At 38.4% G+C, this 25800-nt stretch overlaps 1 protein-coding gene across 2 annotated transcripts in view; it reads left to right on the top strand.

Annotated features, from left to right (window-relative positions):
- The window catches only part of LOC149266334 (actin-related protein 2/3 complex subunit 4), a 285298-nt gene that overhangs the window by 121105 nt on the left and 138393 nt on the right, over positions 1-25800 (top strand). For both annotated transcript variants that reach the window (XM_089395811.1, XM_089395816.1), the window contains one exon: positions 12087-12114. In XM_089395811.1, coding sequence (XP_089251937.1) covers positions 12087-12114 — 28 coding nt within the window. The remainder of the gene's footprint in view (positions 1-12086; positions 12115-25800) is intronic.

Raw genomic sequence — 25800 nt, 5'->3', positions numbered from 1 at the left:
CACTTGATGTACTCAATCTTTCTGGAACCTTAATACAAAGCAGATGATTCTGAATTTGGTTTTACATAGCTTGTGTGTTTTTCCAGTTATCAAATCATTATGTTTTTCTTCATATGCTTATGATTTATAGAGATATCTAGGTAGGAGTAATTGTGTCTCAATTTATCCCTATAAACTCCTGAAGTGATCATTTATTAAGAGAATGGATTAATGAACTGTCTGTTTAGCTAATCTCCTCTTATCAATAAATCATCAACATCTTTTGTAAGCTTAAGTATATTGCCTTGAATCTTTGGAACGTAGTTTAGAAGGTTTTCATACTTATGATTGTTCTGTTTTACAATCTGGAAACTGTGATAATCATATTATTTTCTGTCTTCTTCTCACCACTATTTGATCTATATCACTGTGTAAAGCTTTATAGCAACCCTTGGCTGAGATATTAATATTATCCAAAGGATTAAGTATTTCAATTCTACATCTGTCTTCATTCATTGGTCTCCCAAAACTAAAACCAAAAACTCCAAAACAATTATTTAGATGCTCTGGCATTGGTAGCTGACCTACTACTATCTCAGAGGTACAACACCAAGTACAAGAAAGCTAATTGTTGCAAAAGTAAAAGATCCAAATACTTGCACTATAAAGCAAATGCTTCTTGAGAAAATGATGATATTTGCAAATATGACTCAAATAAATTCAAGATAGCATATATAGGAGAGTTGTATTGCAAGTAAAGTGAAATTGTGATGTAGAGATGCTCTTGGTTTATTTTATTAGTTGTATTCTAAAACAAAGTTTCAATTGAACTCCGGTCCCCAGACCTCATCCTTGCCCGAAAATCTGAATCTCACAATGAGGAGTTAATAGGGGTGGAGGGTCCCTAAAGTCTATACAACCAACTTAAGTTGGAGGTTAATTTTAGAAATGCCAATTAGTAATAAAATGTGCCTAAGTGAGATGCATGTAAGTTTCTTGCTCTTGAAACTTTGATAGCAATGCTTCCATAAATGAGGAAATAACCAAAGTAAAATTGCACAATGACTTCAAAGAAAAAAAATGGTAGCTTAATGTGAGCAAGTGAATTAAAGTGATGCAATTAAGTTACTTGCAAAATAAATTGTTTCAAGTAGACAATAACAATATGATGCTCCAAGGAAATATCAACAATACTCAAAATAACAATGTAGCAAAAGTTGACAAAAATGAAGCATGTACTCAAGTAGTCATGAAACAATTTACCAAGCTTAATGGAAATGAATTAATAAACTAAATCAAAGCTTGCCAAGAATGTACACTGCATTCATGTAAAGAAATATTTGCTCAAAGTAAAGCATTAATTTGTAGCTCAAAACAACAATGAAATGAAGGATGCAAAACTTAGGTAAAAATGTAGGAAACTTAATTTAGTAAATGAAATGGAGTTTTGAGGTTGTGTAAATTCCCAAAATTTACCATGTGTGAATCAGTATTAGTAAATGGAAAGTGCATGCAAGAGAAACTAAATTCTGAAAATTAAGAATGCAAATCAATCCACCCACAAGGGTCCTCCTTCTAAATGAAGAGGTGAGATACTATGGGATGAATCCCAAGCTCCCTCAAGCCCAAGACTATTATTTTATTAGAGGTATTACAATGAGGAGGTGGCCTCAAAAGACTGCCCAAAAGATGAAGGAGAAACTTTTACACACTCAGACTTATAGGAGCTAGATTCTCCTTCTTGTATAGTGTGAAAATTTGGCAACAAAAGTAGCTAATGAGACCTCCTCGAAATCTGAAAATTACAAGGGGAAAATCAGCCTTAAGAGGCCCACAACCTAGCTTTATGTATAACTCTCAAATGAATTCGACCTTGCAGAAAATGAGGGACTCCAAATGCTCACGACCTCCTTGGGAAATGATCCAATCATGTGCCAAGAGTTCTCCAAACACTTGTTATGAGTTTGTGGAAAATGTCCCTAAAAAATCTGCTCCAAACGAGTTATCAAATCCTCCAAATATGGGCTGCAAAACAAGAAAAATTATAGTGGACAAAAATCAACGAGATGAAGTGTATATGTACAATCATAATTTACAAAGGACTAAGCTAAAGAGTGAGTAAACTCTCCTCTTTGATTAGCCATTTTAAGATCTTAGATAGCAAATGAAAGAAATTGGAGCACAATGTTTAATAAAAGTGATTTAAATTTAAAAGTACTTGGCTTGTGTACAAGCTATGTCCCAAAACCCCTTCAAAACCACTTTGTAAGATAAAACTATGAAGGCTCAAAAAACAAATGAGAGCTCCTTTGAGAATGTATCAAGAGTGGGTTGGTCTCTCCAAAGACTTCCCCTTATGCTTGATTCTTTGATCCCAACAATATGTTCCCTCTACAAAACCTCAATCAAGAATTAGTTCCATATAGATTTAGCAATAAACAATGATAAGAAACTCTAGAGATTTATTTGAAACCAACTAGAGCATTCTATACCTAGAGCATACTTCTAAATCAAATGTCAATGCAAGATAGCTCTACATTAACAAATCCACAAGAGCATATGAAATCAAATTAGATCAAAGCATGAGTAAAAAGAATTATACCAATGATCAACAATTCGCCACACTCCAAAAGGAGGAACACCTCATGAATGAAACCCAAAAGTTTTTATTGATATTTTTGAAAGTGTACAAAACAACAACGTTTCCACAAGCACAATAGCTAGTAACAATCATTACATAGTGAGAACCCATAACTCTATTATATAGAAGCTTGAGAGCTAATTCCAAGGCAAATGGTGACAATCCCAAGATAAATAGTTGACAATCCCAATGCTCCATGTGAATTCGAATTTCCCAAGTGGCAACTTGATTTCTTCCTTAGAGGCCCACACAATCCTTGATGAGGGAGCTCATGTGGGAGAGTGAAGTGGAGTGGTAGGAGACCACTCTCCACCTCACTCAAGTAAATTCTAATCCAATGTCAAGTTAACTCATGATATCTCCTTGAAGCTCGAGTTAACTTCCTCAAATAGTGGATCTTGTTACTCGAACTACTTGTCTTCTCCACAAAAAATTCGATTTGCTTGATTTGTGGCTTATGTGGATGTCCACATCACTTGGTAACTCAATTTTGACTTTTAGATGAATTTCCATCTCATTTCCACATCATTTGAGCATGTGTTGATATTTATTTTTCTCCATTTATTTAATTTCTAGTTTAATTTATAGCCAGATTTCCCCCTAAACTTAGGAAAATTGGGTTTTGAGGGTTTAGAACACAATTTTAACCCTCAAAGTGTGTCATAGTAGAAATTTGATGTGAAGATTTCATCTATTGCAATAATTGAAAAATATTCTTCTAACTGTCAAATAAATTATGCAGTTTATTTGCAGGTACTTTTCCTGTCCACTGAATTGCCTGCCCAATCTGCATCCGTGAATCCACATAATATGACATCATCTCCTCGAGTCTATTTCAACCCATACCCAACTGTGCCACGCACATGCCTCAGAATGTGTCTTGCTGCTGCCCAATGTACCCTTTTCGGCTCAACCATGAACTAACTAAGGGTATTGACAGCGAAACAAATGTCTGGCTTAGTGTTGACCAGATACATGAGAGACCCAGTTGTTGGGTTGACTTCCTTATCCCCTAATGCATCTATTTTCTTCCAATTGGTGATCATGGGTGTAGTCATGGGCCAACAATCTTGCATTTTGAACCTTAATACTGTAGCATATCTCCCTTGCCCAAGGAGGATTTCCTCATTCCTCTGCCAAACTTCCAATACTAGAAAATAGTGCATCAACACCATATTACTCATGTCGAATTCTGCTGCAAGGTTCCTCTTGCAGTCTTTTTATGAGCCCTGATGATCCTATAAAAAAGAGATCATCCACATACAAAACCAGAATGAGTGGCTCGTCCTCTACCATTAAATAGTAGAGGTTGGGATTTGCATCATTCTTGACGAATCCCAACTGTTACAAGTAACTATCAATTCGACCATACCACGCCCTGGTTGCCTGCTTGAGCCTGTATAAGGCTTTCTTCTACCTGCACACATGAGTGCGCTTCTCATGAGTTTCGAAGCCTTCAGGTTGTTCTATATACACCTCTTCTTCTATCACCTTGTTCAAGAACGCTATTTTGATGTCCATCTGGTGAATCTACCATCCCATCTGAGCTGCTAGGGATATAAAATTTTTGATAAGAGGTATATTTGGCGACTGGGGCGAAGATCTCCTCGTAGTCAATTCCTTCTTTCTGTGCATACTCCTTTGCCACGGACCTAGCCTTGTACTTCTCTACACTGCCATCTGCAACGTACTTGATCTTGTAGATCCATCTGGAACCTTTAACTGATTTGTTTTCCGTCCTGGACACTACCTCCCAAACATCATTTGTCATGATAGAACTTTACTCTTCTACCATGATAGAACTTTACTCTTCTACCATGGCATCCACCCATACTCGATGTTGTGTGGCTTCCTGAAAGCTGGAGGGTTCTGCAACTTGAGCTACTAAGGCTTGATATCTATCAGGCTGCTTGTGCTGTCTCTTTTCCGTCCTAGAAGTTCCGATAAACTCCTTTGCATCTCTCAATGTTTGACGAACTTCCCTGCTGGCTCTACCACTGGTGGTGGGAGGTTCAATTAGTTCCTCCTATTCTTGCTGCTCCTTTTGTTGAGAACTGCCCGGATCTCCTACCCCTGAGGAAATACTGGTACTAGTCACTGTACTTGATCCTTGTGACTGTCCTCCTGCTGGTCCCACTAGCTGTCCCTGCTGCTGGACTAACAAAACTTCTGCTGATTGATTCTGATCACCTGCAGGCATCTCTTGAGATCTCCTAAAAGCTCTGTCCTCCATGAACTTTACATCTCGTCTCACTACAATCTTCCTACTACTAGGAATGTAGATCCTGTATGCCTTTGAGGTCTCGCTATACCCGACGAGGAGCCCCTTCTCTGTAGTTTGATCCAATTTACTGTGTTTTTCATCTTGCACATGGCAGTGAGCTGCACTCTCAAATATCCTCAAGTGACTTACTTTAGGCTTCTTTCCTGTGAAGACTCCCTCCGACATTTTCTTCCCCAATGCTCTATGAGGAGTTCTATTCTAAATGTACACTATTGTGTTACATGCCTCTACCCATAAAAATATGGGCAGTTCCTGATCATACACCATAACCTTTGCAACCCCAATTATTGTTATGTTTTTCCGCTCCGCTACTCCATTCTGCTTTGGGTTATATGGAGAAGAGATGCAAATTTTAATTGAAGCCTACAACGAAGAAAAGGGGAAAAAAGAATTAAAAAAGATATAGGCAAAAGTCAAAAGGATGATACTATGCTTAGTGACCATGATTTTGAAGAATATATGCCCATTTTCGAAGATTCCTCTAGTTTCCCTGCTAGAGTTGGAGAGGGTAGTTCAAGTGCTTTTAACTTGAAGAGGACAACAACCCGTAAAGGACTTGACTTCTTTGTACCCTGCACCACCCCAAGTTCTCAACCAACCCTTGATGTTAAATGGAAGAAGATAGAGAAGGAGACTGCATGTGAATGCATTGCTAGATGGTGGTATGATGCAAACATACCTTTTAATTCGACTAATTTTGCATATTATCAACCCATGATTGATGCTATAGCTTCATGTGGAGCAGGCTTCAAAGGCCCTAACTTTCATGATATCAGGGGGCCACTTTTACAAAATGAGGTCTAAAGAATACAAGAGTATCTTACAGAGTTCAAGCAATCGTGGACCAAAATAGGATGCACAATTATGTCTGATGGATGGACTGATTGTAGATCTCGCACCATAGTAAATTTCTTAATTGTTTGTCGAAAAGGTACTATGTTTCTCAAATCTATTGATGCATTTGATCAGGTGAAGAATGCACAATTACTATTTCATCTTCTAGATGAAGTAGTTATGGAAGTAGGGGTTGAAAATTTTGTACAAGTTATCATAGATAATGCCTCTAACTATGTTGTAGCGGGAAATATGTTGGAGGAAAAACACCCACCATCTGGTGGTCGCCAAGTGTAGCCCATTGTTTGGACGTCATGCTTGAGGATATTGGCAAAATTGAGTGGGTGAAGAAGTGTGTGGAAGATGCAAAATCCATAACCAGGTACATCTACAACCACTCATGGGTTTTGAACCTTATGAGAAAGCACACAGGGGGTAAAGAGCTTGTTCGATCAACCATCACACAATTTGCAACCAACTTCCTTTCGTTGCAATCCCTTGTTCAACAAAAATCGAACTTGAGGAAGATGTTTTCATGTGATGAATGGAATTCATCTCAGTGGAGCAAAAAGGTTGAAGGGAAATAGATGGTTGACCAAGTATTTGACAAAATATTTTGGTCAAAGGCAGAGGAGATTGTGCTATTTAGTGAGCCTCTTGTCAGAGTTTTGCAAATGGTGGATAGTGATAAACCTTCCATGGGTTTTGTTTATGAGGCCATGGATCAGGCCAAGGAACAAATATTCATTGCTTCTAAGTTATAAGTTTTAACTTTTAAGTTTTGTTGACTTGATGAATATGTTTTTGTTTTTTGAATTTTGAAGGTACCATTACACTTCAAATTTTGAGGCTGATGGGGAGGTATTAGGGGGATTGTATAAATGCATTGAGTGCATGGTCCCAGATTCCAAGACTCAAGATCAAATTCATAACAAGCTCTTGAATTTCAGTGAGAGTATTGATACCTTTGGAATTTCTATGGCTGTAAGAAATAGAGCAAAGAGTCCCCTAGGTAAGAACTGTCAAAATTTGCAAATTCTTATATTACTCATTTCAATTTGCAATTGTTGAGTCCAAGTTTCAACTTTCAAATTCATTTGCTAATACTTTTTTTTTTTTTTTCTTTTTGCTTCCAACTTTTTTGCAAGTTATTGGTGGCAACAATTTGGTGGTGAATGCCCTCAATTGCAAAAATTTGCAATTAGAATATTGAGCCAGACATGTAGTGCTTCAAGGTGTGAGCGAAATTGGAGTGTGTTTGAGCATATACACACTAAGAAGAGGAACTGTTTGGAGAAAAAACAGTTGAATGACATGGTTTTTGTTCAGTACAACCTTAGGTTGAGGCACAACCAATTGCTGAATAAAACCCCTGAATCAAGCAACATTGTCTTGGCTGACTTTGATCCAACATCAGAATGGGTTGTGGAGAGTCAAGCACCAACATTTGACAATGAAGACCTTTCTTGGTTGGACTTGGACCCACCTCCACAAGATGCAGAGGTAGATATATTAAAAGCACTAGTAGCAGCTTTAGGGCCAGGGGAATGAAGCCATAATCCCATTGTAGACTTGGATGCTACTCATTCTACAAATGAGGATGAGGAGGATGATCAGGATGATGATTCTGATGATGATCGCTGATTTGATCGTTGATTTGCTGTAGCTATAGCTTGTACTATTGTAGGCTGTAGTATAATACTATTATCTATCATGTTATTTTGGACTACAAAGGCCTTTTAGAGCCTACTTCTTGATGTTTGTAACATTTTTAGTTCAATGATGTTTTGCACTAAGTGCTATTTTGGTTATATGCACTATTACTTGCTATATAAATGCGAACTTTGCATATTTGTGTATAAATGGTTTGGATTCATATGGATGCACATGAATATATCTGTTTTTTCTTTTAAAATATGAATATTTTATGTGTTTTTGGTAAACCGGTATTTTTTCCGGTTCCGGTCCGGTTCTGGTCCACAAGGTTTTCCAGTTCGATGACCGGTTCGGTTCTGATAACGTTGCTAGCTAGGGTGTATGGTCTCAACACTGAAACTAGCAATCTGTAAGTGAAAACCCTACTCTTATGCAAGAGATCTCCAAAATTTCTTTTTCTCAAATGGCAAAAAATTAGAACGAGGAGGAAATCCTCATTTTCCCCTTTTTATAACTTGTCCGCATTTTTTTCCACCTTTTTACCCTTTTATTTTTATAAAGTCACTTTAGTGGCTTTTTCATTTTATAAATTAAAAGTGACTCTTCATTAGCCTAGGACATTTTTTTTCGAGGAAAAATCAGTAACTTTCTATTAATAAAAATAAAAAGTTACATAGAGCAGATGCACAAGTGCATTCAAATATTGTCCCGGGGACCAATGTATGTGCTTTAAGCACACATAGTAGCTAGGCTACAAAAAATAAAAAATAAAAATAAAATTACATTTGACCAGATAAACTGGTTTTTTCTTTTTTGCCTTTTTTCTTTTGGACTTTTTGCCAAACCCCAAGTGATGGAGTAGATGAAACAATTGCCAACTCATTATTTCTTGAAGTGTTTGGGGCTTCTTTATCTAAATCTGAGCTCTCAGAAACATGAGATCGCTTTGTTCCACCTAGGCCTTGATTGTTGCTCTTGTCCTCGTGTTGGTTCTCATGGATCGAAACCACTGCTGAGTTATTGGGAATCTCTGCCTGTTTGTTCTGATCCTTCTGCTTCTCTTCTCCCTCCTTTTGAGAACCTTGTTGATTTTGTGTCTCTGGATGTTGCTGGGTCTCATCCATTTCTTCATCCTCATCATCTGAAGAAGGAGGGTCAGGGAATTGCCATCCTTTTTGCTTTTGCGGTCTTTTCTTTGTCCTTTTCTTTGCTTGTTTTCATGTGTTCTGCAAGTGCCCTGTTTGATGGCAAATTTGGCATCTAAAGGCGGTATTTTCAAAATCTAACCATTGTGTCCATTTGAAGTCTTGATGTGTCAAGTGAATACGATCAGGAAGGCCTTTGCTTAAATCCATCTCAACACATATGTGTGCAAAAGTGAAGATACCTTTGTCCATTCTTTCTCGATCCATCTTTAGGAACCTTCCCAAAGAGTTCCCAATGCCTTCTAGGACCTGGTGGTGCCAAAAGGGGAGCGAAAGATTATGTAGCCTTACCCAAATCAACATTTTTGTAACCACCATTGAGTTGGCATCAAAACCAGGAAACCATGGGGTTACAAAGAGACCTGCCCTTCCCCAAAACCATGGTCCTTCATTTATGACATAATCAAAATCTTTCTGGTTATCAAACTGAACCACAAAAAAACCTTTTGCACATAGATAAATGTCACAATCTCTGGTCCAATTGAGGTAGATCCACTCATTTAGATCTTCAGATTTGGGCCAGAAACCATTAAATCGACATATGATAGCTTTTGCTTGCAAATTAGTGAAAATACCACTTACTTCTGGTAATTCTATGGACAGATCTGGGGATTTCTCCATCTTCTCTACAATGTACGGACCTGGGATTGTCAGATTTGGGTTTTGTTTGTCCTGTGTGGTAGCATTCCCTCTCAATGCATCCTTGAACGAGGTTGGACCCTTGCTAGCCGAAGATGATCCAGGTGGAAAGCTCGCTCCTGGGGCACCACCTTGCAGTCTTAAATTCAAGATGATGGTAGAATTCCTTTGAATACCATAGTCTTTCAAATGGACCACATCTTGCAGCACTTTCCCTGAAAAAATCAGACTTTGTAATGGAGCAGGAATACCTATGATATTTTGGGCACTCTGCTTCAGATTTGTCACTAGATCTGTTCCCCTAACCCTTAGCAGGATCGATTTTCTAGTAATGGTTTTGATAAAAATCTGATACAACTCCTCTGCATCTGGATCTGTGCCTTGTGATCTCCCTTCTACTTGTCTCTCATTTAGATCTGGACCTAAGCGATAGATTTGGGTTTTTTTATGAGAGGAAGGGGCTCTCCGCCGTGCAAGATGAATTGGATCCTTGATGCATGTAGGTATCCAGCAAAAAGCCCGAGATGTAGATCTGGAGCGTATTTGATTAAGACCCCACCGATCCAATCCAACTTCTATCCAAATACAAGCGCGAAGCTTTACCTGGGTTAGGATTTGATAAAAGAGAACCCACTGCCATGCAATAAGACCTGGATCTTGATCACTTATGCATGCAATACATTGAGTGTGAATCCGGCATGGAGCCGCTGGTATTGTCAACGCCTTCTTCAGGATGAGGTTTTGGCATACCTCACTATCAAAAACTTCAGACATAATCCATTGCCCATTTGCATTTTCAAGAAGAAGGAAAACTGCATAAAACTTGCTGAATATTAGACGCCTGATTTCCTTTGAGCCACTAGGAGAAAAGCTAATGATAACGCAAGCGCCAGGTTCGTCTTCTTCGACCCACTCTTGTTCTTGATCTTGCTCCTGTTTGCTTGAAATGCCACTTCCTCTGGAATCTTCAAGCTTAGCCGTGGACTTTCTCTCGACAGCCAACACGATGTTATCAATCCCTTGCACTCCAACGGCTGCGTTGCCCTTCCATACGACCTCTAAGGCATACTCCACCTGAACCAGATGACTGTCTGGTAAAAACACAGTGATTGCTCTGTCGTATCACGCCATTCTTCGAGCCCTCTCCAACTATTTACCGAACACCATTAGCCTAGGACATGTTCACTTTAACATTTATAATGTTTTTCCTAGGCAAATCATGTTCTCTTAGTTAATTTTTCCCTTACCTTAGCCTACAAGAACTTTCTTATGCTGGCGGAAGTCCTGCATATGCCTCCTAAGTAGTCGGGGACATTACAGTTTAGGGGCTTGGACCATGTTACATGTCCCACATGGCACTTCATCATGCAAAGGACTCATCTCCAAATATATATAATATCTGTCAGAACAAGTGTCCTTGCCCAGATATCTCAAGGGTGGAACGTGCCTTCAAATGTGTGGAATATGCTTTGGGTTTGGCTCATAAAGTTACATCATGCTTTTAATGCCCTTTTGCATAAGATGTTTCTCTTGGAAGGGGTAGATCCATGACCAAGCAACCACAATGCTCATTTGAGGTGGAATGCTCATCATCAGGTGATCTCCTTTGACCAACAATGTACTCCATACTTGGGCATTCCTCCATCAACTCTTTCCTTTGTCACTAGTCATGCCTTATGTCTCCTCCAAAGTAGGGCAGTTTTACTTTGGGCCTCTCTTATGTAAGGTGTTCCTGCTTTTCCTATATTTGACTCCTTAGCTTGCCCTAAATCATGCTCTTGAGCCCTAATATGCTAGGGTGTTCTTGTTATAGGGCTGCTTTCTTGCATAGTTGCCAGTGGTCTTGAGTTGACCTAGGAAAAGGGCTCTTTATAGAACTGCTATTGGACTCTAAAGTTCTTCTATTGTGTTCCATGAGAGAGAGAAACTCATGAAAATGCATGACTGCATTTGAAGAGGGTAAGAACTGGCTCCATATGGGGACTGCAGTCCCTTGTGGGGTGCAAAAGAACTCCAAAATCTCTGTTGTGTTTGCAAGATGAATCGAAGGCTATACATGACATGATGGATCCAAGACGTCACATCTTGCCACTTAATATAAATGTTTCCAATGTCAATTTATTACAAAAGACTTAAGAATGTTCATCTGACTGTTCATTTTCAGGAGGTGCTAAAACTAAAAGCATGAACCAAAATGCTAAAGATAACATAAATGAAATCCACTACTTGTGAACATCAAGCTTATTCTTCCTACCCTACTCTACAATACAGAGATACAAGTGCTAGGTAAAATAAAAAAACTATTGCAACCATTATATCATCCCAACAACAACATGGAATTTCCATTTTTGAAAATAAGCCAAAACAAGGCCACATCAAACATTCTACATGAGAAGGAAAGAGTCTCTGTCACGGTACTGCTGAAAACTAAAATAAGCTGTTGAAGATGAAAGTAAACATCAGAATCATCAAAAGGCAAGCATATGCTGCTGCATGATTGCTATATCCAATTTTGGGTAGGGCAATATAGTCATGACCTCTGGCATGTGAATATATTACACTTATTACAATACATACTTGTGTGCATAAAATTGGGTGGTGTGCAACCAGCATAGATATTCTAGCTTTAGCATTTCACTGATGATTTCGATTATGTTTTGTTAAATCAGCCTATATCAGCCATCTTTTGCAAATTCCATTAGTCACATAAGAGATTTCAAACAAAGTCTTGGTGAATACTACTTACATATAGTTGATTTTTTTTCACATTGTTATGAGTAAAACATGATATGTATAGAGTTAAATTTTCTAGCAATATTAATCGTGATTATATTTTATATTCCTGCAGGACAAGTCCAGAGCTTTTGTTGAATCCTGTGAGATCTACTTCCCTTATATCTTGTTTTAGAAATGAATAGTTATATTAATGCTGGATACAATTCAATTATATTTAGAGACCTAAAGGTATGTAAGATATACTAAATGCAATATTATAGGGTACTTATTTAGTGGCAAGTAACACATAAATAGTTCTGTGATGATTCTACACAAAATATGGAGGACAAGTGTCCCCAGATTAATTTATTGCGTTTATTTTTATACCAAGGATCAAACAACTAATTCAGAAATAATCAGTCTCATAGCTTGATAAATGATTCGACTTATTGATTTTCTGCCTGTGTGCTTTATGTTTGTGGTCCAACATTGATTTACACACTTAAAGTGCTAGGTCAGTTGATGAATTTCTACAGTTCATCAACTGTCACATGTTCTTGAAAAGGAAATTTGGAGAAATCTGTAGCATAAAAACTATGCTGAAGTACAAAAGACTGATAGCTTGTAAACTTGAATGTTAAAATACACAGAAGGTATTTAAAAATAATAATTTATTATTATATATAAATGTATAAGATGATTTGAATGTACAATGAGGCTCTGCTTTTATACCTCAGCAGGTGACCTTTCGTGAATGGGCATGTCTTTTAGACATGCCTTTTCACTTAATTTAATGACTAATTAACCTAAATAATATTTAATTATTTAATATTTATATTTATTTTATTTAGCTAATTGTTATGAATTATATTCATAACATAGCCTCTCCCTTCGGAAGCTTTGTCCTCAAAGCTTTAATACTGGGGTTTTCTTCACTTAGTCGCTGTCGATGTATACAACTTGGTCATTGATTCGTCAGGTAGCTTATTAGTACTATTTCCTTGGATTTTATTTTATTTTATTTATTTATTTATTTTTTTAATACTGATTTTTTTTTTTTTTTGCCATGTCTAATTTTTTTTTTTTGGTTGTTTCTCTATTTTTTTTTAACTCTCTATCTTTTTATTTTTATATAGTTTTTTTTTTTTAAATTAAATTTGTTTGTATTATAATTATGGCGGGGGGTAATTATAATTATAATTTTTGTGTATTAATATATACGTTGACCATGAAGCTCTGTTGCATGACGCAATTAATATCGAACCACAAAATGACACAACCTTTAACTGTATCAACGTATAATATGGGGATCCATTTTTTTTTTCAAGAAGGGTGACGTATCACACACTCTAGGTCACACCCCGCAGCCAGGGAATTTACCGTAGAGAAAATCACAACTGGAGTGCTGGTGCTGGTGTCAGACGACATCGTTGACGCAGTTGTACTCAGGCCGCAACAATTCAACCATCCTGCAATGTCCGGTTGTGGCAGCAATCCTCGACGGCGAATGTGGTTAACGGTATGGGGCTTGGTGACGAAAGAGTGATCGGTCCAAACAACAACGGAAAGATCTCGGTTGCGGATAGAACAGGAAAGGGTTTGTTGGCCGCCTGAACATAATGCCAATTTTTCGTTTTCTTGCAATGGAATAATCCAATGGTTTGGATTGGCGTGAATGACAAACAGGACGTCGGACAATGTATGTCGAGCAGGGTTTGTAGATTGTCGATAAGAACCAATTTCCATAATTCGTTTGATACAACATTTATCTTTAATAATATAAACATTCTTGCGGCTTCTATCAGGCACTGTTTCATGGCGATCGCTGAACAAGCCTGCACTATATGTGACAAATCCCTTGGAAGCCAACTGTAACATAAGCTTTGAGGGTGCGGTTGTCGAGGGAATATTGCAGGAGACGAGAGCGCATTCCACAACTATCGAAGCTTTGGATACAAAGTAGCCATTTTCCAAAAACCGGTTATCCAAACGTGTATCACAGAACACTTTTGTATAATTATATAAAATAATTATTTTATATAATTTATATTCCACAGACCACATATCTGGATAAATTGCCATAATACAAAGCACCCAATTCCAGCAGACCTGGATAAATTTCGATAAACAGTGGAGGCTGCAAGAATTAGGGACGTGTGACTGGGATCATGGGAAGTAAAGTTCAAGGATTTTGGGAAACACTTGGGATCAAACCAGAATGGTGCCCCTGTGCTTATGGATGGATTCTCAGGGGAGTTGAAAATAAGTTGTTTTACATGATTTGAAAAGTAATCCTCAAACTTTGCTCTAGCCCAATTGTTACAATCTTCAAATGTTAGCCATCTCTGTGAAACCAAACAATCAACAATAGACTCGAGAAGTTGCATGGCTGTGTCATTTTTGGTGTCAAAAACCTGTTGACTCTCCAAATAGTTTATCAATGAATTATTCCTTTCTCTGTTTTTTTCACTGTACTGGCAGACCAAATTCAATTTCTGCCACATACCTTTCCAATACTTGTTCCCTTCCTCAAAGTTCCAAATTGTGTTGTGATAATCTAAAAGGTTTTGGTAATTAAAAACCAATTCATTCGACAGATCTGTCATATCTCTAGTGATCAACACTTTAATGTAGTCGACAATAACTTTGAGACTGATCTTGGGGCTCAATATAGTGTTGTTATTATTATTATCTGGAGATGGAGGGTTCCTAGACATTTGTATTAGATTAATTTCACCAATTGTACCCAAAAGTTTCTTCAATTATTTTTCATCAACTTCTTTATCAAGATCACTTATAAAAATTTCAAATTGTTTTTGTTCCGTCCCATCCTTTGAGGAGAAAGGCCTGTCATTAATTTCACGTTCATCATATTTTTCAGCTTCTTCAACAATCTTCCCACTAGCAGGGTCATCTTTATCTTTAAGAACACCTATATTCTCGTCATAATCTACTTGATTTTTCTCAAGAGCCACTGATGGCAGTTTTTCATTGACAACATCTTCTTCATTGTTATGATATTGCACATCTCTTTGTTTCTCAAGATAATCCTCATCCACATCATCTTTATTTGGATCATCATCTTGATCTATATCAACTACATTAGAATCATTATCTTGATCATTTTCCTTTTTATTGATTTCCTTTATACATACTTTAACTTCTGCACATGATTATTCTAAACGCTGAAATACTTCTTGAATACTAAACTGTTCAACGTAATCAAGATGTGAACGTAATGGCACATTGTGCGGCGAACTACGTTCAAAGGCTTGCATGATTATATCGTGTGCGATAGCTCTGATACCACTGTAGCATAAAAACTATGCTGAAGTACAAAAGACTGATAGCTTGTAAACTTGAATGTTAAAATACACAGAAGGTATTTAAAAATAATAATTTATTAATATATATAAATGTATAAGATGATTTGAATGTACAATGAGGCTCTGCTTTTATACCTCAGCAGGTGACCTTTCGTGAATGAGCATGTCTTTTAGACATGCCTTTTCACTTAATTTAATGACTAATTAACCTAAATAATATTTAATTATTTAATATTTATATTTATTTTATTTAGCTAATTGTTATGAATTATATTCATAACAAAATCCCTTTTGTTTGAATGTTATTCTGACCTGTTGTATGTTTTCATGTGTTTTTTTTGGTATTTTGTGCTTCTTTAAAGTTTGGCTTTAAAGTCAAGCTGTCCAAGAAACTCACCCCTACAACGGTACAACCCCGTCCTTGAAACTTGGTCGACTTAGATAGGTATCATTTATGAATGTAATGAGAGGAGGGAACTGGAGAAAGTGCATTATATTTGAAATATAAGTAAATGGATGGACTAGATTCAAGGGAAATTGGAACTGATGCATTTGAAGATAATGAATCTTGTTTCCCACCAACTAGTGGGTGACACCCATAGAGGAAAGTTTTATCCTAGATTGTCTTCAAATGACAGCCAACAGACCCTTAAAGCCACCAGATAGCTCGATGTGCCACCATCTGTGCCACTTGAGCCAACCATTACGGGCCTTCACCCATCTGTTATGATTGTATGTTTGAAGGTGGGCCTTCCAACCCCTAAGGTATGGCTTTTCATTGTGTAATTGGGTATTTTGCTTACTTGTCATGGGCACATCTGGACATGCATTAGTGGGGGGATTCGGCGGAATGAATGGGATTGGTCTATACTCTTGTCCCCTTGTTCAACTTGGTGGTTAGTCTTGTATCCTAGTCTCGTGGGATCTTCTTTATTGGCTACTAGGTTTAGGAGTGACACTACATGGGAAACCCCAATTTTGGTTGCGTTGTCTCGCTTCTTGACATCACATACATCACTTCCCTCCGCTTATTATAGCCACTTTTCACATATTTCCCATTCGAGTCCACATTTGTCCATTGGGTCCACAAGGAGTTAACTTCCCCTTCCCCTTGTCCACACTTTGGGTTAGGCCTGGAATGATGTCCTGGAGGTAGATGCAGTTGAAAGAAAAATAAAAACATAATTTGGCCAGTCACAACAGGAAATTTACCATAAAATGCAAAAGATTGTCTAGACATAAAAAACTTTAGCACATGGGCAAAAGCCAAACATGAGCTCTACCCCTATCATCATGGCCATCACTCTGGTTCCTAGGGCCCCTTATGTGAGCCCCTGCACCATTAAGGAACCAATGATTGCCCCAACCCCTGGTGGGCAATGAACTGCCCTACCTTTGTTGATTTTTCATATGGCTACATTGTTCTTTGCTTTGATAATTGCATTTCTTCATTAATACATTAAGTTCACCCCATATCATCATTACATTATTCAGATCTACACCATTGTTCATCAGCATATGCAGTTATATAGAAAGAACAACATCATCACCATCAATGCAGCGGAACATAAAGGAACAATAGAAGAAAAATATGCATACACATAGAGACACCAAGATTGATCCGAGACCAAGGCAAAACTGACTATGGGGAAAACCCTTGCAAATCTTCTTCTTAGTTCGTCATCAAATGATTCAGCAAAAGAGAGTACAATGATCCATAACTTCATCTATGCAACAAAACGACTATGATATCCATGAAATAGATCTAATCATGCTTATAATCAAAACCCTCATTTTGATGATTGTAATGTGTTGTCACTGAGTGTAGTCAACTGCTGGATACTGTTGAACACTACACGAAATCTTCAGAATACTAAAATCTCATCTTTGAGTTCCAGACGCAGGGAGGAGGGGCTGTGCGAGCGTCTATAGTAGTCCTGGATGCTCTCTGCAAAATTGGAACACTGCGTCCGGAACAGATCTGGATGCTCCTAGGTGAACTAAATGAGGGCGTTCAGGGTCAAACATACCCAGATCTGCCTCAAACCCTGGATGCTCTCATAAGGCTTCTGTGCGAGTGTTTATGATAGTCCGGACGCTCTCAGGACCACACTGTGTGTGTGTCCGGGGACCAAAATGAGCAGTAGAAACCCTAGCCTCCCGGACACTCCCATAAACACTCTGTGCCAACGTCTAGGGATTTCTGGACGTTGTCTTGACCACTGTGTGCCAACGTCCAGGGACTAAAATGACCAGTTTTGTGCCAGCGCCCAAGAATCAGAAAACCCTAGATCAGTGCAAGCTTCACCCCTGAGATTTCAGACCCTTGCGCAAACTTTCCTTCGACAGACCTATGCGAACCAAGACAATAAGAGAAGAGAAGATGGCTTGATCAATGTGTCCAAATGAGCTTGAGGTCTCTTCTATTTATAGGCTTTCATGAGGGTCCACTTGGGGTTGAGGCCGACCTGTCCAATTTAACATGTGCTTAGGGCCGACCTAACCCAATATACATGAGTGAATAAATAAATTCAAAAACCAACTTTCGCTTGTCCAAATAAGGTGATCTTTAGGTCAATTTTGGTCCTCTCGAAAAGAGGAATCTATTGCAATTATTATCTTCATCATATGAGCTGTCCAAAGTGGAATTTGCTCGCATTTGCAAAAATTAACACTCCCTCTCAACTAGGGAGAATTCCACTTGCCAATATCTGTCCATCGATCAATATGCCATTCTGGTGTCTTCAAGTGTCATCATGTATCATCCCTGATCATCTCTGTCATGTAGTCATCATGCAATGACCACCTCAAGTATCTCATCATCACAAATCATCAATGTACATCTCGATCTATCCCTTGCTTATTCCTAATCATTTCCTTTGTCCTTGCTCGTATGCTGAACATTCTCGAATCTAGAAGAAGAAGAATTTGTTATTGGAGAGAAGCTTAAGCTATCACCCTCTATCCATCAGGGTGCTACCTAGAATCTCTGCCAGCAGGCTACTACCCAGCATATCATCATCGATCGTCATTAGAGAGCATATCATACAGGAGCACATCTCAACCTGGAACTGCATCGGGGAACACATGTCGACCTAGAAACTCATGGGGGAGCTATACATCTACAACCCCATATCGAGCAATAGGATATCCAAGCACACAGGGGAGCACATCTCGACTCGAGGATCTCATCAAGGAGTTTAATCTCAACCTGGAATCGCATAGGGTTATCTCAACTCATCCTATTGCCTACTGATCTTCCCATCGATGACCCTAAATAGTCATGTGGTAGAACACCTGCATCATAATCAACTTGGGTTGTACACCCCAAGTACACTCTCAACTCGTTGGCCAAACAAGGAGCGGTATTCCTGACAAGCTCTGCTTGTGGGTATGATGCCAACTGGGGTATACTTTGCAACGACCAAACAAGGGAGCAACATTCTTCGACCCTATGAAGATAGGGGAGCAACATCTCCAACCCTATGGGTAACAGATAGGGGTCATACCCTATTGTCTAGAGTTCCCTCAACCCCAGGAGCCCTCTATCTCAATTCCTCACCTTGGGAGCTCAGACAGGGAGGAAGAGTTGGCTTAGTGTCCTCGATCAATGCTGCTCTCATCATACTCAAATCTGGTATTAGCTTGTCTCAATAGCAGTTGTTTCCTGTTCATATAGGACATCAAATCAAATATCATGTCAAAACATAAATAATCATATAAATCACAAAAGGATACCATAATCATCCTCCCTCTCAAGGAGGTGCCAACCACAAGCCTGAGCTTGTTTCGAACAACTGCACTGTCTCAATATATGAGAGTATCTCGGTCCCAACTATAAATATGGGACTTTCTTCCAATCGGATCTCACTCTATGTCATCACAATGTATCCATGTCATATCCAGATCATGCTCAGACAACTCTCTAAGGAGCTTCTTCATCTTGCCTCACAGCTAGCCATGATAGCAACATCGTACTCATCCTCAATCGTACTATGGACCTCTCATCCAAGATATCATGGCAGATCTCATACTAAAGCAGCATCCAAATGTGCTTAACAATAATCTCTATCAACAATAATACATCCATGCAGACACATATCATGGGTGAACTATCTCAACCTAAAAAATAGAATATCTCATGTAGATATTTCAAAGGATGCTCGGTGGCAACTGTATGTGAATGAAGTAGCTCACTCATGCACTTATTCAGGTTTTATGCACATCATGTATATACATATGGATGTTCAAAACGAAACATCAATGCTTCAATCAACAGTCGGATGCCATGTCAAGTTCAACAACATCTTTGAGCTTCAAATCAGAGTATCCAAGGATTTGCATTTTCAAAAAAACATTTTCCAATAGCTTTGCAATATAGAATTTCTTTTCCAAATTCCAGAAATTGATTCATCATGCCATGATACAACATTTCGAGCTTCAAAAGCTATCTCCCTCTGATTTGGATCATCAAAGGCTCATCACCTGTCAAGAGTAGACTATCAGGTTATAAAACCAAAACCATAATCAAAATCAAAGCCATAGCTTGGAATTCATCATCCTGACTTCATCAGATAACTGTCAAACGTAGACATACCTGGATCAGGGAACTTGCTTCATGCAATGCTCTAAGCATAAGGCCTTGCTAAGCCAACATAATCAGCCTAACATAAATCAATATTGTACCATCACATCAACAGAGTCAGCTTATCAAGGTTTAGAAGTCAGATCACAACCATTATGAAAGTCATCAACATCATAGTATCAATTCTTTCAACTAGGAGATAGGCAGAGCTCATATCAAGTCGTGACTTCATTTATTATTATGCGAACAAGTTGTCATCAACCATGCATTATCAATATGAACTTGATCAAGTCATTCTCATAATCATAATATAAGTCATTTTTGTCACTAGGTGCAAATGCATACACCAAGGATGAGTCATGCATGTTCCCTTTTCATGCTGAATCACAACTATCAATACCTCAACCATTATGCTAGGAACGAGGAGGCCATCCCTCTGATTCAGATCATCAGAAGCTCATCACCTGTCAAGAATAGACTATCAGGATATAAAACCAAAACCATAATCAAAATCAAAGCCATACCTTGGAATTCATCATCCTGACTTCATTAGATAATTGTCAAATGTAGACATACCTGGATCAGGGAGCTTGCTTCATGCAATGATCTAAGCATAATGCCTTGCTAAGCCAACATAATCAACCCAACACAAATCAATGTTGTACCATTACATCAATAGAGTCAGCTTATCAAGGTTTAGAAGTCAGATCACAACCATTATCAAAGTCATCAACATCATAGTATCAATTCTTTCAACCAGGAGACAAGGAGAGCTCATATCAAGTCGTGACTTCATTTATTATTATGCGAACAAGTTGTCATCAACCATGCTTTGACAATCCGAACTTGATCAAGTCATTCTCATAATCATAATATAAGTCATTTCTGTCACTAGGTGCAAATGCATACACCAAGGATGAGTCATGCAGGTTCCATTTTCATGCTGAATCACAACTATCAATACCTCAACCATTGTGCTAGGAACGAGGAGGCCAATACAAAATCATTTTTCCGAATACCCACATAAGTCATTATGCCCACATAGCATAGACATCAAGGAAAATAAAAAATCGTCAAATCAGATCATTAGTCATCAGGTCAAGTCCAAATTCGCTATTGTAGAGAGATCTATAGTCAAAGCATATCTCAATCATCAATTCAAAGTTATTGTCAAGCATCATGACAACACACTGTTCATCTATATCAATCAGCCAAATCATGCCAACCTCTTGTAGCACAAACATAGTGACATATCTATATGTATGTCTCGGTCACCTGCAAACACAAGTTCAGTTTGCATGTTCATGTTATGGCAAACATTCAAGCTTTTCCTACTTGCATATCTTATTTTTATCTGCAACACATCTGTGGAACTGACATCTTCCAGGTGACCATCCAATTTCATGCACAATACTTCATTTTTATGTGATCAGCAATTTAACCCAACAACTTCAAAAATCAGATTACAGTGGCAGAATATGTTAGAGACACCTTGATTCAAAGTTCAGACAACTTCAGATGATGGTCAACTATAGTCAAACCCCTGGACGCTCCCTTCAGGTTAGCATGGGAGCGCCTTTAGCTGCCTAGACGCTACTTGGGCTTTAGCATGCATGTGTTTAAGGATGAGATTTCCCAGTTTAGTGCCTGCGTCTGGAGAAAAAACCCTAATTTCTGTACAAGCTTAAGATTTGAGACTTTGCTGTAGATCAATTATGTCAGATGCACATAAATCATACTTCAATAGTACATAATGCAAATAGGAATAAGAGTAAGAATCTTGAGACTGGGAATCTATGCCATCAACCTGTCTCTACTAGAGTCAAGCAACAACAGATCTGTTAGATCATAAACATATATCTATCATGGCTATCTGCATCATGACATCAATCTTTAGACTCAAAGCAACATATAGATGCAACATCATATCTCAAAGATTATGAACATAATAACACTTTCTATCAAGTCACTTCATCAAGTTAGGACATTCAGTTTAACCATATGCCATCAAGACATGACCATAGGTAGTAAGAGATCTAGAATATCAATCTCATAGTTATACCTCTAACATCATGCTTATCATGATCAATAGGATCAGGTAAGGTCATTCAATAAAGCTTTATCAAAACAATGAGAGTGTCAATCTCTCTTTCCATATGCTTTCATCATGCTTATCACAAGCATTATTAGCAAACTCATGTATAGGAGTCAATGAGCTATCCTAAAATATAAAATCCATCATGACAAGTATCTAGAGTATCGTTTACTAGAGTCAAGGTGCTAGCCTTCTTTATAGGTCAAGATGTCCAACGGATGAATATTAGCCAAAGATCAAGTGTATCAATGTATAAACATTAGATAGCCTCATAGAATTTAAGAACATCAAAATGTTCAACACCAGGTGCATCCTTTCATCATAGGAAACATAGATCCAAGTCACTTTCATATGCCTGTATGAGCCATAAAAGAAAGAGACATTCTCATCATACCTTAGGGCTTACTGAGGCATCTAATGTTACAACTTAAATACAACATACCATGCATACCTTGTGGTATTCAAATACCTATGCACCTTTTCAGTAGACATAGGCCGCTTGAAGCACTTTGTCATCTTTTCATAAAGTGCATTTTAACCTTCTCCAACTTTAGCCATCCTGCCTGCATTTCAAATGATCCTCAAGAGGGATCCACTTATCACATCTCACCAAGGAGGTTAGAAACATCCATATACTTAAATACATATGCGGGAAGGATGAGCAATAAACAAAATCATCAGATCCATAGGTCTAAACAAAAGTAAGGTGATCCTCTCCCTCTTGAACCAATATTCAAGAGCCATCAATGTCCATGGTCCATATACCATTGTTGCCTAACCAGGCTTGCTAGGGATTATCCCATCTAGGGCTTCATCAAATCTTTGTCAAGTGCTTGAGCATCTTTACATTGACTAGCTATGTTCCATATCTCGTATTGTTTCCATAAACCGGGGTTTTCTCTCCAACCCTAACCTCATAGAATCCATCAAACCCTAATAATCAAGTTGCCTAGGGTTTTCTTCAAACCCTAGAATTCTTTTAGGTCTCCACCATCCACTTCTTGCTTCCATCAAAAGTGTCATCATTGGGGTGATTTCCATGACTTTTCTTCAGCCTAGCTCTAATACCATGTTAATTTTTCACAGGGCTACATTGTTCTTTGCTTTGATAATTGCATTTCTTCATTAATACATTAAGTTCACCCCATATCATCATTACATTATTCAGATCTACACCATTGTTCATCAGCGTATGCAATTATATAGAAAGAACAACATCATCACCATCAATGCAGCGGAACATAAAAGAGCACTAGAAGAAAAGCATGCACACAAATAGAGACACCAGGATTGGTCCGAGACCAGGGCAAAACCCACTATTGGGAAAACCCTTGCAAATCTTCTTCTTCTTAGATCATCATCAAATGATTAAGCAAAAGAGAGTACAATGATCCATAACTTCATCTATGCAACAAAAAAACTATGATATCCATGAAACAACAAATCTAATCATGCTTATAATAAAAACCCTCCTTATGATGGCTGTAATGCACTGTCACTGACTGTAGTCAACTGCTAGATACTGTTGAACACTGCGTGGAATCTTCAGAATACTGAAATCTCATCTTTGAGTCCTGGTCGTAGGGAGGAGCTGTGCGAGCGTCTATAGCAGTCATGGATGCTCTCTGCAAAATTGGAAGATTGTGTCCATAACATATCTGGACGCTCCCAGATGAACTGGATGAAGGTGTCCGGGGTCAAACATACCTAGATCTGCATCAAACCCTAGACACTCTCATAAGGCTTCTGTGCAAGCGTCTATGGCAGCCTAGACGCTCTTAGGTCCATACTGTGCGTGCGTCAGGGGACCAAACTGAGTTGCGGAAACCCTAGCCTCCCAGACGCTCCCATAAACACTTTGTGCCAACGTCTATGGCTTTTTGGACACTGTCTTGATCAATGTGTGCACTGTCTTGTTGGACACTCCATCAAATCTTGCATATCCGAGTGTAAAAGTCTAAAGTTGCCATGTCGTTGCATCCATTATTAGTGAGCTACTTCTTTATGCCTCCTTGAAGAGTGAAGTTATCAAATCTTGATCATTTTGACTCCAATCTTCCCAATAACTAGTCACTGGTCCTAGATCCTTGATGGTAAACCCTAAAACCATTTTTCTTTTCTTCTTCTAAATTTCTGCCCTAACTCTAATAGCCTTCTAGGGTTTAGTGGGAAATGCATTGCGCTGGTTCAAATCAAGCAAAAGTTGGTCTATAGCTGCGCTGATGTGTCCTCTAGGTCTCCACAATTTTTCAAGCCATTCTCATAGTTGGATTTGGAGAAATCCTAAGACCTAGCTCCAACATCATTTTCGTCCTAGGTTGCTTCAATTAGTGACTTTCATCTCACTCAAATACTCAAAGGAAATTCATCTTTAAGTGACCCTTCTTCCCATCCTTGTTTTACCTAGTTACATTGTTGGATGATCATCCTAATAACCTAGGTCTTGCTTGGATCCCCTAGGTCTCTCTCTTGTGGTCCCAAACCATCTCAAATTACCATTTTACATTACCATAAGAGAGATCCTTTAAGAAGCCTTGAACCAGAAGCTTTCCCTCCATCGAGTATCATTTCATCGTAGGTCTAGGCATCCTCCCATAAGCCTTTCTTGGAGAACCCTTTATCTTGCTTTTCAAGCAAGCCATTATTTGAGCTTGTCCTTTGAATGGGCTTCGGAAATCACATTGTACATTTTCATTGCCCTCATCATTCTAGTGATTTGCTTCATACTGGGACTCACCATTGTTAGTTTTTGTAGCATTGGATGTGTTCTAGCCACGAAATTTGGTGGAGATGCTAGAATACATGAGATCTCCAAGACCCAAAAATCGTTTCTTGAAATTCCACCTAGAAGTGACTTAATTAGATTATTAACCAATTTTTTAATGTTTCCTAAGTCTAAACTTAGGAAAACTAGTTAATTAATTTGTATTAATTAAGCCAAGGTGAGAATCATCTAGAAACTCACACAGATCGATTCCAAGATGATCCTAGCCGTCGATTAAGTTTTAATCTTAGCCGTTTGAGCAACAATAGTGGATTATAAGAGGAAGTCGATAAATCACTTTTGTAGTTCGATTTTCTTGGCAGATCAATTTCTAGAGAGCAATAACAGTTGCGGAGAGTCAGTGATCGAAGTAGGGTCAGTGAGGGGCAGAGACAGTGATCCAGAGGAAGTTTTCCAGATTCGGAGAGGCAACAGCAAGGGGGCCAAGTTATTCCCAGTGAGGCATCGTAGAGGACTGCGCAGTTGCTTTAGAAGCAACTCGATTTTGCTGGAGATAAATTCGTTCTAAGCTCTAGAGGTCGGGCAAAGGATCCAGAGTGCCAGAGAGACGATTTCCTCAGTGGAGGCAGTCAAAATGACTTCATCAGAGGCAGATTCAAGCCACTCGTGTGGGAGACAGCACAAAGGCAACGTAGATGGGCTCACGTTGGGGTTTGGACGACCAATTTCTTAAAGGGAAGTTGTGTCGGGATTTCTTGCGAAAGAAAGGTAATTCCTTTAGATAATTTTGGCTAGATATTCTTGCTGTTTGGATTGCCAGTTGGGCATCCATAGATTGTACTCAGATTTCACTGTTGCATAATAAAATAAAACCCTCATCTGCTGTACCTGTTTCCCTGCATTAAGTTTTTCCGTGGACATTTGTCCAAAAATAACAGTGTAATTTTTATTTTGTGTGTGCTAGTATTTTCTCAGTTTCAATGTTATTTATTCTTTGCAGTTTTATTTGTGAAGGTTGCAATGTGTTTATTTTGATGTTTCCGTAGCAATAAACTGAATAATTAATTTATCAGTTAGAGGAAATAATACTAGTTACTGTAATAGGATTCCAGTTGT

The sequence above is a fragment of the Pinus tabuliformis genome, chromosome 6 (assembly GCF_031772625.1).
Source record: "Pinus tabuliformis cultivar Carrire ecotype Pingquan chromosome 6, CPIR1, whole genome shotgun sequence".
Classification (NCBI taxonomy): Eukaryota; Viridiplantae; Streptophyta; class Pinopsida; order Pinales; family Pinaceae; genus Pinus; species Pinus tabuliformis.
Note: the sequence above shows the minus strand (reverse complement) of the source record. Positions and strands in the feature narration are given on the sequence as shown.